At 43.4% G+C, this 13,487-nt stretch overlaps 1 protein-coding gene across 4 annotated transcripts in view; it reads right to left on the reverse strand.

Annotated features, from left to right (window-relative positions):
* Positions 1-13,162, reverse strand: part of LOC146784025 (SEC14-like protein 2) — a 418,275-nt gene extending 405,113 nt beyond the window's left edge. For 3 of the 4 annotated variants that reach the window (XM_085635841.1, XM_085635839.1, XM_085635840.1), the window contains exon 1: positions 12,958-13,162. Coding sequence is in view for 1 of the 4 variants with exons in the window: in XM_085635837.1 (XP_085491963.1) it covers positions 10,959-11,057 (99 nt within the window). In the remaining 3 variants the exon portion in view is untranslated. Of the gene's footprint in view, positions 1-10,958; positions 11,060-12,957 lie in introns of all 4 variants that reach the window. The other variant, XM_085635837.1, reaches the window with a different exon arrangement.
* Positions 13,163-13,487: the final 325 nt, after the last annotated feature.

Genomic DNA, 13,487 nt, shown 5'->3' on the forward strand with positions numbered 1-13,487 from the left:
ACATCTCTAACGTGCCTGATCATAGTGAAGATACTAAAAGAGTATTTCTTTTTAGGATCTCCTCTTGATAAGACACGATCACAAAGAGTGCAGGTGACTTTTGGAGCATTCACCTTCTTCTGCCCGTCTGGAAATGTAAAAAATTGCCATATAAAAGAGTCTTTCTGTTTCCTCTGTCTCTGTCCCACAAGGGTCTCCTGCTCACTCCCAGAAGATGACTGCTGCTCTGCCATTCTCAAGTACTGGAGTACTAGAAAAGCTGCTCAGCTCCTTCTCCCAGGGAATCAGAAGTAATAATGAGGGGAGTGGGTGTGGTGTTGGAAGTTTCTGGAGCTGAAACTACTATACACCAATGAAAAGTGTTGTTTCTTAATCACATGACCTGAAACTACTATAAACCAATGAAAAGTGTTGTTTCTAAATCACATGACTTGCCGTGCACGCACAGTGCGCGCACGGAGCACGCACGCATGCGCGCACGGAGCACGCGCACGGAGCATGCGCATGTGGAGCACGTACGCATGCGCACACGGAGCACGTACGCATGCGTGCACCGTGCGCGCACGGACAAAAACGCTTAAAAAAAAAATATATATTTTTTTTAAAGTGTTTATAAGTTTATAGAAGATATTAACTATGCTGTTCAACTCTATCCAAATTAAAAAAAAAAACTGAGCCATTCCATATTACAGGATAAAGTTATTCTATAGCTATATATATAGGTAGCTTATTGTAAAATAAATACTTAAAGAATATAATAATACATTCATAAATTAGCATTAAAAAACCTTGCAAATTCACTTCAAAAACCATAGGTTTCACACACATTATAGTTAGGAATTAGCATTTAAAAAACATTTGAAATTCACTAAAAAAAATTATAGGTTTCACACACGTTATAGTTAGGAATTAGCATTTAAAAAACCTTGCAAATTCACTGAAAAAACCATAGGTTTCACACACGTTATAGTTAGGAATTAGCATTTAGAAAACCTTGCAAATTCACTGAAAAAACCATAGGTTTCACACATGTTATAGTTAGCTGGACATTTCACTCATAAAAAACCAATTAAATTCCCCCGTTATAGTTAGTTCAGCTAGCTAGCTAAATTTAGCTGGTATAAAAATGTAAAAATCAAAGATGGACTTTTGTAAAAACCGTGATCAGGAACCGTTGAGTTCGAAACGCGTTGGTTGAGACAAGGTCATTAAACTTATGAATTTACATCCAGGAAGAGTGCGGCTACTTTCTTTTTGCTTCTAAAAATACTTGTGAGGCTGTCCTACCTCACGGTCAGCACCAGCTTTCCCAGTGCTCCCCCCGCAAGGGCGTCTTGTTGAATTTCATATTGGAACTCGGGGGAGAGCCCGGCGCAAGAGGATCTGACACGTCGAAACTGGTTTCAGCAAAAGTCAACTCTCGAGGAGACGGCTGACTTGTTTGAACGGACTTCTACAAGAACAACTGTCAGCTGTTTATCGAGCGCATTACGCTGAAAACTAAAACCCGTGAAACGATCCCAAGAAATAAAAAAAAACTTCGGAGATAACCAACAGCGAGCCACTGGTTGAGCGCCGGCGAGAGGCATCGGAGGATACTTCTACGACCGGGAGTCTCCCAGGTAAGCGCATGGCTGTGGAAGTGCTGTAAATCACCGTTGTTGCATGCGCTGAGCGAGTGTACGAAGCTGCAGTGATTACTTTAACCCCTGCAGCAGCAAAGATACTTCTAATACACTTTCCTGGTAATACATGAAAAAGATTTCGAAAATACATGACCGCTAACCTCTCAGTACCAAGTACTGAATACAAATCGATTACCATCAATTGTATACATAATACTGAGTACTGAAGACTTAATTAATCAACCTTAGATTACTCCGAGCACTATTATTGAAGGAACTAAGAAACAATGGAACAGAGAGCAGCTAAAAGACTGGAGAAAGCTGAAAGCATGTTTGTCAAGTCATCTTCCAATATCCCTACATCTATAGATAATACTGTGCCACAAAAAGGAACGACTACATTAAAACAACTATTCAATCAACTTGAAAAATTACTTCGAAAAGAAATATCACGAAGTTGGGAAATAATAACCATGGAAAAGTATGTCGAATTTGGTCTGGTACCGCGAGGACTACGTATATTCACCCTACCCAATCACCCTGATACCAGCCCTGAAATGCTGGATGAATGGGGGAAAAACAACATGGACTGCTCGCGTACAATGATGCTAATAATAATCAAATATGCCAAGAAAAATGTGGAAGAATTACATGTCAAAATAGATGAAGTAGAACAGCAAATCAAATCCTGTGAAACAGAGGAAGAAAACGCAACTAAATTACGACTCATGATGGAAAAAAACTTAGACAAACACGAATGTGAGGTGCAAGAGAGAAAGCAACGCAAATTTAGAAGAGATGAGTCTGACTATGCCAACGGCACAATATTCACGTTTGCAAAAAGATTTACTGTCCTCAAACAACAGTGGGATAAAAACCAACCAATCATCCAAGAATCCCCATATACAACGCCCAGTGAATCAGAGGGGGAACTAAGTGATGTAGAGGACGCATCTGCCATAACAACTATTAAAAAACTCTCTTTTTTAGAAGAAATGAGAATGCTTTACCAGGACCAGCAAAATCCAAAAGTAAGGGGAAGAGGACGAGGCAGTGGTCGATCAAGAGCGCGTGGACGGGGATATCTGGGAAATCAAGGCCGCGGAGAAAAACAAGACGAAGCAGAAAAACAAAAATATCATCTACGCAACCGAACAGTGACAAGAAAATAATAACAAAAAAACATGGTCGGAATACATATGTGGAGCCTGATCTCATAATCAACCTCTCTCATTACAATTTATCCCAAGCGGAACGCACCTTATTAAACAAAGGACTAACATTTTGTCCCGAAATACATTCTGATGCTGTGGAAACAAGAATTGACATGTACAAGTATATCCGCAAGTTAAAACTGAAAAAATTCTTTGCGAAATTACCTGATAAGAACAAGACAAAGAATCTACAAGTAAGAGAATCTGAAATTCCAACAATATCAGATGGATATACCATAGCTGAAACAAAGACACTTAGAACAGCGTACGAACTAGTGCACGAAATAGAAGAGACGGAATTAACGACACACAAATGTTACAAGAAATGGAAATTCCAATGGATATGCATCCAAACACGCATTTCAAAAAGAAATCCAAATTTTGTCCAGCATTACATCCAGGCAATCGCATAGACATGTTCCATGAGCTAGTTGTGGCAGAACTGGAAACCATGGAAAATATAAAATCAAACAAAAAAGAAAACTTGTCCATACAAGAAGGGGAACAACCTTTACAACGCAACTTTTACACTGCACTACCATTACAACGAAACTTTTACAACGCATGCGATGTTACAACGCATGCTTTTACAACGCAAGTCTTTACATCGACTTGCACTAGATGGCGTGCTAACATTAGAAATAGTGTCGTTTACTATCCAAACACCTTCCCTACTGCAACGTGGACTGGAGTTAGAATAGTAAATTACACATTTCTAATGTCAGCATCCATCTAGTGTATGTCGATGTAAAGACTTGCGTTGTAAAAGCATGCGTTGTAACATCGCATGCGTTGTAAAACTTTCGTTGTAACAGCATGCATTGTAAAAGCATGCGTTGTAACGTCATACATCCATACAAGAACGTCATGCCTTACAAGCTCTGAAAAACAACAGTAAAATAGAAATAAAACCAGCGGACAAGGGTGGTAACATTGTCATCCAAGACAAACAAGCATATATGGATGAAGCACTTTGTCAGTTAAATGAAACAACAAATTACACTCGGTTAAAATCCAACCCCATCCCAGAAATGATCAGTGACATACATAATCGATTATCCAAATGGTCCGAACAAGGACTGCTCAGTCAGGAGGAAAAAAATTTCTTGACCATCAACAATCCTGTGACACCTACAATATACTTTCTGCCGAAAGTTCACAAAACCTTACACAAACCACCTGGTCGACCCATAATTTCCAGCTGTGGGTCCCTCTTTGAAAACATAGCCAATTATGTGGACTATTTCTTATCTCCTATTGTTCCTACTCTTAGCTCGTTCATTAAAGACACAGGTGACTTTTTGAGAATCTTGATGGACACTCAATGGCAAGAAGACTATCTCCTAGCCACAATTGATGTGGTCTCATTATACACATCAATAAACCACAACATTGGATTGAAAGCCGTGGACTATTTTCTCAAGCAAAGACCAATTGGAGAATTGAGACACACCAACATGCTCATGGAAATGATTGAGCTGTGTCTCACAAACAACGTCTTTTTATTTAACAAACAGCTATACTCTCAAAATCGCGGTACAGCCATGGGAGTTTCCTTCTCTCCAAGCTATGCGAATCTCACCATGGGTTGGTGGGAGAAACAAATAGCTTGGAGAGAGGAAAATGACTCATACACCACAGACGTTGTACTCTGGCTCCGATTCATCGATGACCTCTTTCTCTTATGGAAGGGGTCCAAAGAAAAACTAGTGGATTACATCAAAATTCTTAACTCAAATGACATAGGTCTCCAGTTTACTTATAATATACAATAAGAAGAAATTGAGTTCCTTGATACAAAAGTGTATATAAAATCGAACAAAATACACACTACAGTTTTCCGCAAGAAAACAGCAACAAATAGTATTCTTCACGGATCGAGCTTCCATCCGCGCTCGCTAAAACAAAGCATCCCGTATGGAGAATTCATACGTATGAAAAGAAATTGCTCGGAACCGGAGGAAATGGAAAGAAAATTTGCGGACACCAAAGCACGCTTTGCAGCACGTGGTTACAAACAAGGTGATATCTTGCGGGGAGAAACAAAAGCAAGATCAAAGACAAGAGCCCAAACATTAACAGCCAAAAAGGGAAATCACATGAGCATGGAAGAGTCAAAAGAAGAAGATGCACCGCGCCTAATTCTGACATACTCAAAAGAAAGCTTCCAAATTCGTAAGACTCTAATGAAATATTGGAATGTTTTAAAAAAAGACCTAGACATTGGTCCTATAATTGGAAACTTTCCAATGATCACCTACAGAAAAGCACCATCATTATGTGACACGTTGGTCAATAGCCACTTCCAGAATATCAAACCACAATCATGGCTGGAAAAAAGACAACTCGGCTTTACTAAATGCACCTCCTGCAAAGCATGCAAAATAGGCAGAAATTTGAAAACACTTAAAGATCCCAAGGATCGTACTTTCCGGATTCTAAATTCAATCACTTGCGAATCACAGTTTGTGGTATATTTGATCGAATGCTCGTGTGGCAAACGCTACATTGGCTCCACCATTTGCCCATTAAAAAAGCGCATATTAGAACACATACGCGCCATCCAGAATAAAGACATGTCCTATGCTATAACCAAACATCTTCAGAATCATACTGGACAAACTTGGAAAAACATCACCTATTCAGGCATTGCCTCCATTGCTGAACATGAAAGAGGAGGCAATAGGACTGAAAGACTAAGACGTCTGGAATCGAAATTAATTATTCGCTTCAGAACACGAATCCCTCATGGGCTTAATGGAGATGAGGAACTTTATGTACACTTATAAACATTTTTCCATAGGAGGAGATGAATTCCTATTCATTCAACTGAATTTAAAATTTTTATTGTGTAATCAAGTCTCATATAGGAATTATAACTATGTCTTAAAAATGGTCTGTGCATCTGGAGCTATCTGAAAATGCTTTCTCAACTAGCTGTTATTGCCTGGTGCTGCTTCAATGTCTCTTTGTGTAATAATGACTAGGGCACTCAGCCTTAATTTACATCATAATGACATGATCTAATATAAATTATATGCGTGTCCGTAACTTTGCGAACATTAAGTGATTCAGGAGCCTACAAGATATGGAACTATTCCATTAGATTAAGGCCGTATGACAAGAGTAATAATGTTGTTTCATATAAACATATTTAGGCACTTAGCCCTAATGCTCTTGTTCACTCCTTTCTAATTAGGATTACAAATACGCATTTATTTAGCATAGTCATGATACACGCAGCTCAAACATGACTACCTTCAACACGGACTAACTGTGTTGATAATCATCTATTTAATGACAACATGTGGAGACATTGTTTGAATTTAAGGTACCAGCTTTGTTTTCAATAAAGCATTATAGTTTGAAAATGTTAAATACTACCACTCCCAGAATGCCTCATGATGGGCAGGTCAGAATAGCTGGTATAAAAATGTAAAAATCAAAGATGGACTTTTGTAAAAACCGTGATCAGGAACCGTTGAGTTCGAAACGCGTTGGTTGAGACAAGGTCATTAAACTTATGAATTTACATCCAGGAAGAGTGCAGCTACTTTCTTTTTGCTTCTAAAAAAAAAATATATATATATATATATATATATATAATCTACTGGCGGTCGCCAGTAGATAGTTATAGTTACAACCTAGTTTCCATAGGAAATCTCAAAATTCTATTTTGAATAACTTTGGCACCGGTTGACGAATCCTCGCGAAATTTTCAAAACTAATGGGGTGCTCCGTTCAGCTCCTACCCTGAAAGTCTCGGGGTGATTCGTCAAGCGGGGGCCGAGAAAAAGGGGGGTCCCCAAACGCGTTTTCCCCATGCATTTTTCCATAGGACATTTAGTCGCAGCTACAGCCCTAACGGCTGAACAGAATTACGTGAAATTTGGCAGAGAGGTAGCCATAAGGACAATGAAGTGCCTTTTGCAGGTCTGGTGTAAATATATTCAGTATTTCCTGAGAAAATAGCATTTAAAAGCACATCAGTATCTAAACGCGCGCACCGGGCGCGCACTGTGCGCGCACCCTGCCGTGCGCGAGCGCAATTCTGATTGGTTGTTAGATGTCGGTAAACATTCGAATCGGTCGAAACCAGGAAGAGTCGGATGCCATTTTGTCTCTCGCAGTCTGAGGGGGTGAAAAAAAAAGGTGGAGAACGTGAAAAGGGGGCAGAGTGGACAGTTCCTGACCCCCTAGCCTTGGTCAGGAGGACCCCCAAGGGCGAAAAAAACATTTTTTTTTTTATAAAAAATCGCGAGGTGCGCGCACGGCGAACCGTGGGTGCTCGGGGCGCGAACCGCACCGAGCGCCCACAGCGCGATGCGCACCTTGGTGCGCGCACGGTGAAAAACCTGAAAAAAATAAATAAAAATAAGCATTTAAAAAAACGTACAAATTCACTGAAAAAACCATAGGTTTCACATACGTTATAGTTACGAATTAGCATTTAAAAAATCTTGCAAATTCACTTAAAAAACCATAGGTTTCACACAAGTTATAGTTAGCTGGACATTTCACTCGTAAAAAACCAATGAAATTCCCCCGTTATAGTTAGTGCAGGCAACTATAACTCACGCGACCGCAATCCTCTGCTGATGACGTCAGATATTACATCACTGATGACATATGTGTCTTTATGAAAAATAAATATTTGTAATATATGTATAGCTAAAGATTAATGGAAGAAGACATGGGTAAATAAGTGTCTAAATACAGTGATGTAATATCTGACGTCATCAGCAGAGGATTGCGGTCGCGTGAGTTATAGTTGCCTGCACTAACTATAATGGGGGAATTTCATTGGTTTTTTACGAGTGAAATGTCCAGCTAACTAAAACATGTGTGAAACCTATGGTTTTTTAAGTATATATATATATATATATATATATATATATATATATATATATATATATATATATATATATATATATATAGTTGGGGGCAGCGGTGGGAGCCCCAGTGCTGTTGTGGCTTCCAGAACAGGAGCCAGCCAAATACATTAGTGTCTCCCTCTTTGAGGGCTGCGGGGCCCAAGGCCCCAGCCGGCTCCCCGACTAGCACAATACTGTGTGTTGATGGTAACCGGCTCCATTATTTTGCTCCTGCTCGGGCGTGAGTAGCTTTTTTTCTCTGCTCCTGTCTGGGTGGGTGCAAAGCTGTGTTCCCTGCTCGGAAGAGTGCGGGAAGATAATAGATTTCTATTTTCTGCTCTACTCTCTTGGGCAGGGAACTGCAGTATCCTGGGGAAAGGGGTACCTGGAACACTGCAATCGAGTTCCAAGGATGGGGGTCCCTGGAGCAAATCTTTGGGAGGGCCCACAGAGGCCTCCCACTCCCCAAAAACAATGCACTGGCCCAGGAGGATAGGGTCCCCTGGATCTCTAATGCACTGCCCCGCCCGGCCATGGCCCACCGTGGGGGATTTCTAAAAAAGAAAGCCAGGAGACTGCTACATTTTTTTAATCAGCTTCGCGGATCCGCTGTACCGATTAGAAAAAACAAATGCTGTTTTCTATATATATATCTTCTCTTCTATATATTGGGTACAAGGACATTTTAGTTCAGCTCAAATTTCACTTGTACAAAACCACAGATATTCAGCAGTTATAGTTACCTGAGCTACATACTTATGCCCCTACAATGCACTGCTTATGACCTCCCATATTACATCACTCATGACATGGTCACTGACATCACTGATGACATCTCTCATGTTGGGGGTACAGTAGAGAAAAGGCTAAATTAGATTTGTTTGTATTATTATTTTTAAAAAATTAACACACAACATTTAAATATCAGGAAATAAACTATACACACATTTTAAATCACATCAGCATTCAGCAAAGCACAAATGAAGCACCTTTTTAAAAAAAAAAATCAGTGATGGATCACAAGAAATCAAAACATGGAGATGTGCAAGTGATAAACATTTACTGAAACTTGACTTTACACATTCATATTTACACAATCTATTTATACCAATAAAACTGTACTGTAACTATCTATTCAAATTCAGTGGCCCTTACAAAGGACAACGTGAAGTCTGCTAATGACAGTGCACTACCTCAACCGTCCTCAAAAATGCCACATCAGGGGTTATGGAATTCTGCCAGTGCATATAGCTGGAACATTCCAAATTGAATCATACATTACCATATATTGGGAAACTCCTCCCGTGTTACTGCAACAAAATGGACATGAGTGTCCACGCGAGTTTAACTAAAGTGGGCATAGCGTATAACATGACAAACCCCTTACTCCACCTAAGTCAGATTTAAATTGCATGGTAATCGATCGTGCCATTTACCCTCGTCCTAGTTCCGTTCCTGTAAAATGGCGAAACAGTGCCACCCGGTGGCCTAGTTCTGCAAATCCTAAGCAAGCATTTCGGTAACATGGTTAAATATAACCCAACTGCATCGAGCCCATACAACAGCGTTTTTTCATCTGTATCATTTTTATATAATATTTAAAGACATGTTAACCTGTCGCTTACCTGTGGCATGCTATCTTAGCTTACCAATTATCACAACTCAGCTGTATTTAACTAGAGTAACAGTTATCATAACGAGGATGACCGTGTTCTTTGAAATAAATATAACGTGGCCGAAAACTGGTGACCCCGTCATGGGAGTACGTTCACATTTGTAATGCAGTGCTCGGTATTAGTATTTCCGTACACCAGGGGCCATCCCAGTCATGCTAGAAAGGGGGAGAGATGGCTGGGAAAAGCCATTGCATTTGCACGGCTAAAAGCGCTTCAATTAGCATATTTAGTGCTGGCCCATACCGGTGGGGCCTGCGCCATCTTCGCTGCGGCTCTCCATCTGCCCGTCAAACGGGACGAATAAACAACAGGCGCGGAGGACCAGTGCTGTCAGGTGCAGCAACGTTTCAGCAAGCTCCTTGCACAAGTCCGCAATATATATTTAAATATGCCCCTGGGACCTGGCCCACTCAGGGGCTTTGTTGAAAACAAGTGCTTGAGAAAACATTTTTGCAGTGAATTTGCGGATCAGTAGCAATTTTCGCCACAATTTTGTTTAGTCCATGAGGGACCCATAGCACGAGGGCTAGGAGGGGGGCAGGTTCCTCCTACACTGCCCCCTTTTCTTTCTTTTTAAGTCTCGGCTAGCGTTGCTGCGCACATGCGCAACTCGCTGGGCGAGATTTAATGTAACTGAGGAGTTTCAGTAAAGGGCTTTAAGCCCCGCCCCTCTTTTCCATTGGCCGGCATCACCATTTATGCTAAACGGTGGCCAGCCATTGGAAAAGAGCTTTGTATGTTGCCTCCCTTTGGCTTTTTCTGCCGTCCCACTTGGACGGGCTCGCCTGCTTTCCGTTCGTCGTAAACATTTTCTTATCTTTATGGGGCCATGTGTTTCAAACACATGGCCCCATAAAGACAAGAGATCCGGCTGCAGGCTGCTGTGCTGCGCCAGCGGTAAGGAGCTGCAGTGACCACAGTCAGATGCAGAAGTGAAGCCGGCTGTATGCTGGGAAGGACCCTGGGAGCAGAGTGTTTGTCATGCGTTTCATTTACCGCCACAGCAGTCCGGCAAGATAAGGACTTGTGTGTGGATGGAAGTCTGTCCTGCAGGGAATCTCAGCTGGAGCTTCGCGGCTCGACTTTCTTCATTATAAGTGGAGGAAATCCGAAAAGTATTGCTATGGTGGGAGTGGTCATGCTGGATAGAGGGAATGATGCTGGGTACCTACTAGCATAATCAACTATGACCAGGACGTGCTTATGACCTCTGGCTGAGGGGGGCAAAGGGCCAACCAAGTCCATCCCTACCCGTTTAAACGGGACGTCTATGATGGGCAAAGGGTACAGGGTGCCCTTCTTTACTGCTCCCGGGTTGGTGTACTGACACCGTACACAGGCTGCACAGTGTCTGGCTACATCCCTATAGACACCTGGCCAATACAACCGACCCAACAGGTACTTTAGAGTGTTTCTTTTCCATAGTGTCCACCCCTGGTTTTGGTTATGTGCCAAATGTAGAACATGCTTCCTGAAAGGAAGGGGAGCAAACAGCTGGGTGGCAGTGTGCATGTCCCCTTTCACGGCCCTGTACAATAATCCTTTTTGAGTACAAAAATAGGGTCCTACCTGGTTTGGCTCTCTCTCTTGGACCTGCTCCCTAGCACGCGTAAGGGTGTTGTCTTCTTGCTGGGCTGTACGGAAACTACCTGGAACTGTCTTACTCATGTCTGTAAGAGAGAGAGGAAAAGCAGGGTGTGATAGCAGTGAATGTGTAAAGGCGTTCTTCTCCCTACGTTTCTCCTGTATGCTCTTCTTGTCCCGTCCTCTTGTGTGTTCAATGTCGCTTGTGCTAAATGGAGCATTGTGTAACCAGGCTGTGGTGTTCTCTTTAGTCTCGTCGAGGTACTGTTCGAATCTAGGATGGTCTGTACCTATGATAACAGCCTCGGGTAGAGAGGGAATGACACCCACTTTCCGCAGGTGGGGATCTTGTGCTGTGTAGGTCTTAGTGTCCCCGTGTAAACACGTAACATTCACATGTTCAACTTCCCTTATCTGTGGTTGGAATACCAAGGCCTGGTCTACCACCATGACGTGACATCCTGTGTCCAATAGAGCTTGTTGTTTTTTTCCATTTAGGAGTACCTCCCTCCTGTACTGATGTGGGCCTTTCCCTGTTAGACATATGCGGCCTCTGGAGTACCCCACTTCCATAGGTTCTGCCGCTGGGACCCGATGGGGACACTGTCTGGCTATATGCCCCCATTCTGCACTGTGATAGCATTGCGGTCTGAGTCCGCTTGGATCGGGGGCAGGGGAGGTGTATCTATGAGGTATACGGGAAACTGTCGGTGGTTTGGGGTCTGGTCGAGGAGTAGTCCTCGGAGGGTTATAAGGGACTCGTGGTATACTAGCCTTAAACACGGGGGACCTGTGAAAAGCGCAGGCCAGGTCCACTGCCATTGTGGAGTTAAGATTGGGGTGCTGTTTCTCCCATGCACGTGTGCTCGTTGCTAATGCCTCCAGGCACTGTTCCAGGTATACCTTTTCGGTTATCTCTTCGACAGTGGAAGCATGGGGCGCCAACCACCTATTACCCAAGTCCTTAATCCGGTAGTAGAGGGCGCATGGGATGTCTCCTGCCGTCCACTTTTCTTTTCGGAACTTCGTCCTGTAGAATTCTTAATCGCAACCCAGGCCCTCAAGGATAGCCCTCTTGACCTCTTCATAAGCGGTAGTGCCGGCGGGTTTGGCAGCTTGGTCGGCTGGCTGTAGTTCTCCGGATAGGAGGGGTGCAATGTACTGGCTCTATCATTCTGGGGACCGTCTGGGTCCTCTCCTTCCTGGAATTTTTTTAATACGGACCCCGGGACTTTGGGACGCACCTTGGTGCTTACGATAGCGTCTGTGAGACTCAAGATTGCAGTGTCCTGCACCTGTTGATAAGCCGTGAGCAGGGCGGCCCGCTCTTTCAATGCATCCTGCAGGGCTTCTATTTCTCTCTGTGCGGTCTGGACCTGTTGTTCCAGCACTAGCTGCAGGTGCCTTTGTCCCTCCGCTAGCTGAGTGATCATGCTCTCCATGGGCACGGGTTGTGTCATGATGCAACACTTTGATATGTGGATCCCACTTCTGACACCACTTTGTAGGGTGTGGGGTGCCCAAGACGGGAATGGAGGGACCAAAGAAAGCAATAGTGGGGTAACTGGGCTTTTATTAAAGTTAGGCTGTAGGTCTTCCCCGAGGGAGAGTACTGGGCTTCACAACAGTTCCGCTGTGGCACTTCAGGACAGGTAAATAAAAAAAAGAACATAAGGCACTAGGGTGACTTCCTCCCCTTTCCTTTTCTTCAGGGGTCTTCTCTCGCTCTCCGGGTCATGTAGCGCCTCCTGGGCTCTGGGCCTCTGCCTCTCTTTTCTCTTTCTCAGGCCGGGGCAGAAAAGGGAGAGAAAACAGGTTGGGGTTACAATCGAGCTCTCTGGGTTTCTTTACTGACCTGTGCTACCGTCACCAAGGAAAAGGGACCGTGAGGGAGTAGTGCGTGCTCAAAAACCTCGATCGTGCGTCTCAACTTCCAGTGTTTCCCCATCACCCCCACCAGAACGATCCCCTGAGCGGTACTCGCCTTGAGCCACGACCCGTCTTCAGGACCGTGGCGTAGGGACCCGGGGCGTCTTCTCCCTACAGCAGCCCTCCGGGTTCTCACGTTGTACAGCTGATGTTCCCTGGGCTCCTCGTGGTTCCGCTCACTTCATCCTCGCCGCTGTCTCCTCCGTCACTCGCCTCTGCCTTCTCCATCTGCTTCCTCCTCCAGATCGGCTTTCGCGCCTCCTGGGATATCCCTTTCCGCCGACGTCACCGGCACCTCCGCTGACGTCACCGTCTCCTCCCCGTTGGCTCCGAGCGCGACTAGACGACCGCCCAATGGCAACGGCTGGGTGGGAGGGGTTTGCCCGTCCGACAGCTGTCTACGGTCGGCGCCGCACTCGTCCTCCTCACATATATATATATATATATATACACATATGATATTTATATTGAAATAAATAAACAAAGGTTTAAGATTAGTAATAGTTAGGAATTCTTTATTTCTATACAAAACCAACATAAACTACACAAATCTTAGAAATTCAAAAGTTATAGTTATATCACAAA

The sequence above is a fragment of the Triturus cristatus genome, chromosome 11, assembly GCF_964204655.1.
Source record: "Triturus cristatus chromosome 11, aTriCri1.1, whole genome shotgun sequence".
NCBI lineage: Eukaryota > Metazoa > Chordata > Amphibia > Caudata > Salamandridae > Triturus > Triturus cristatus.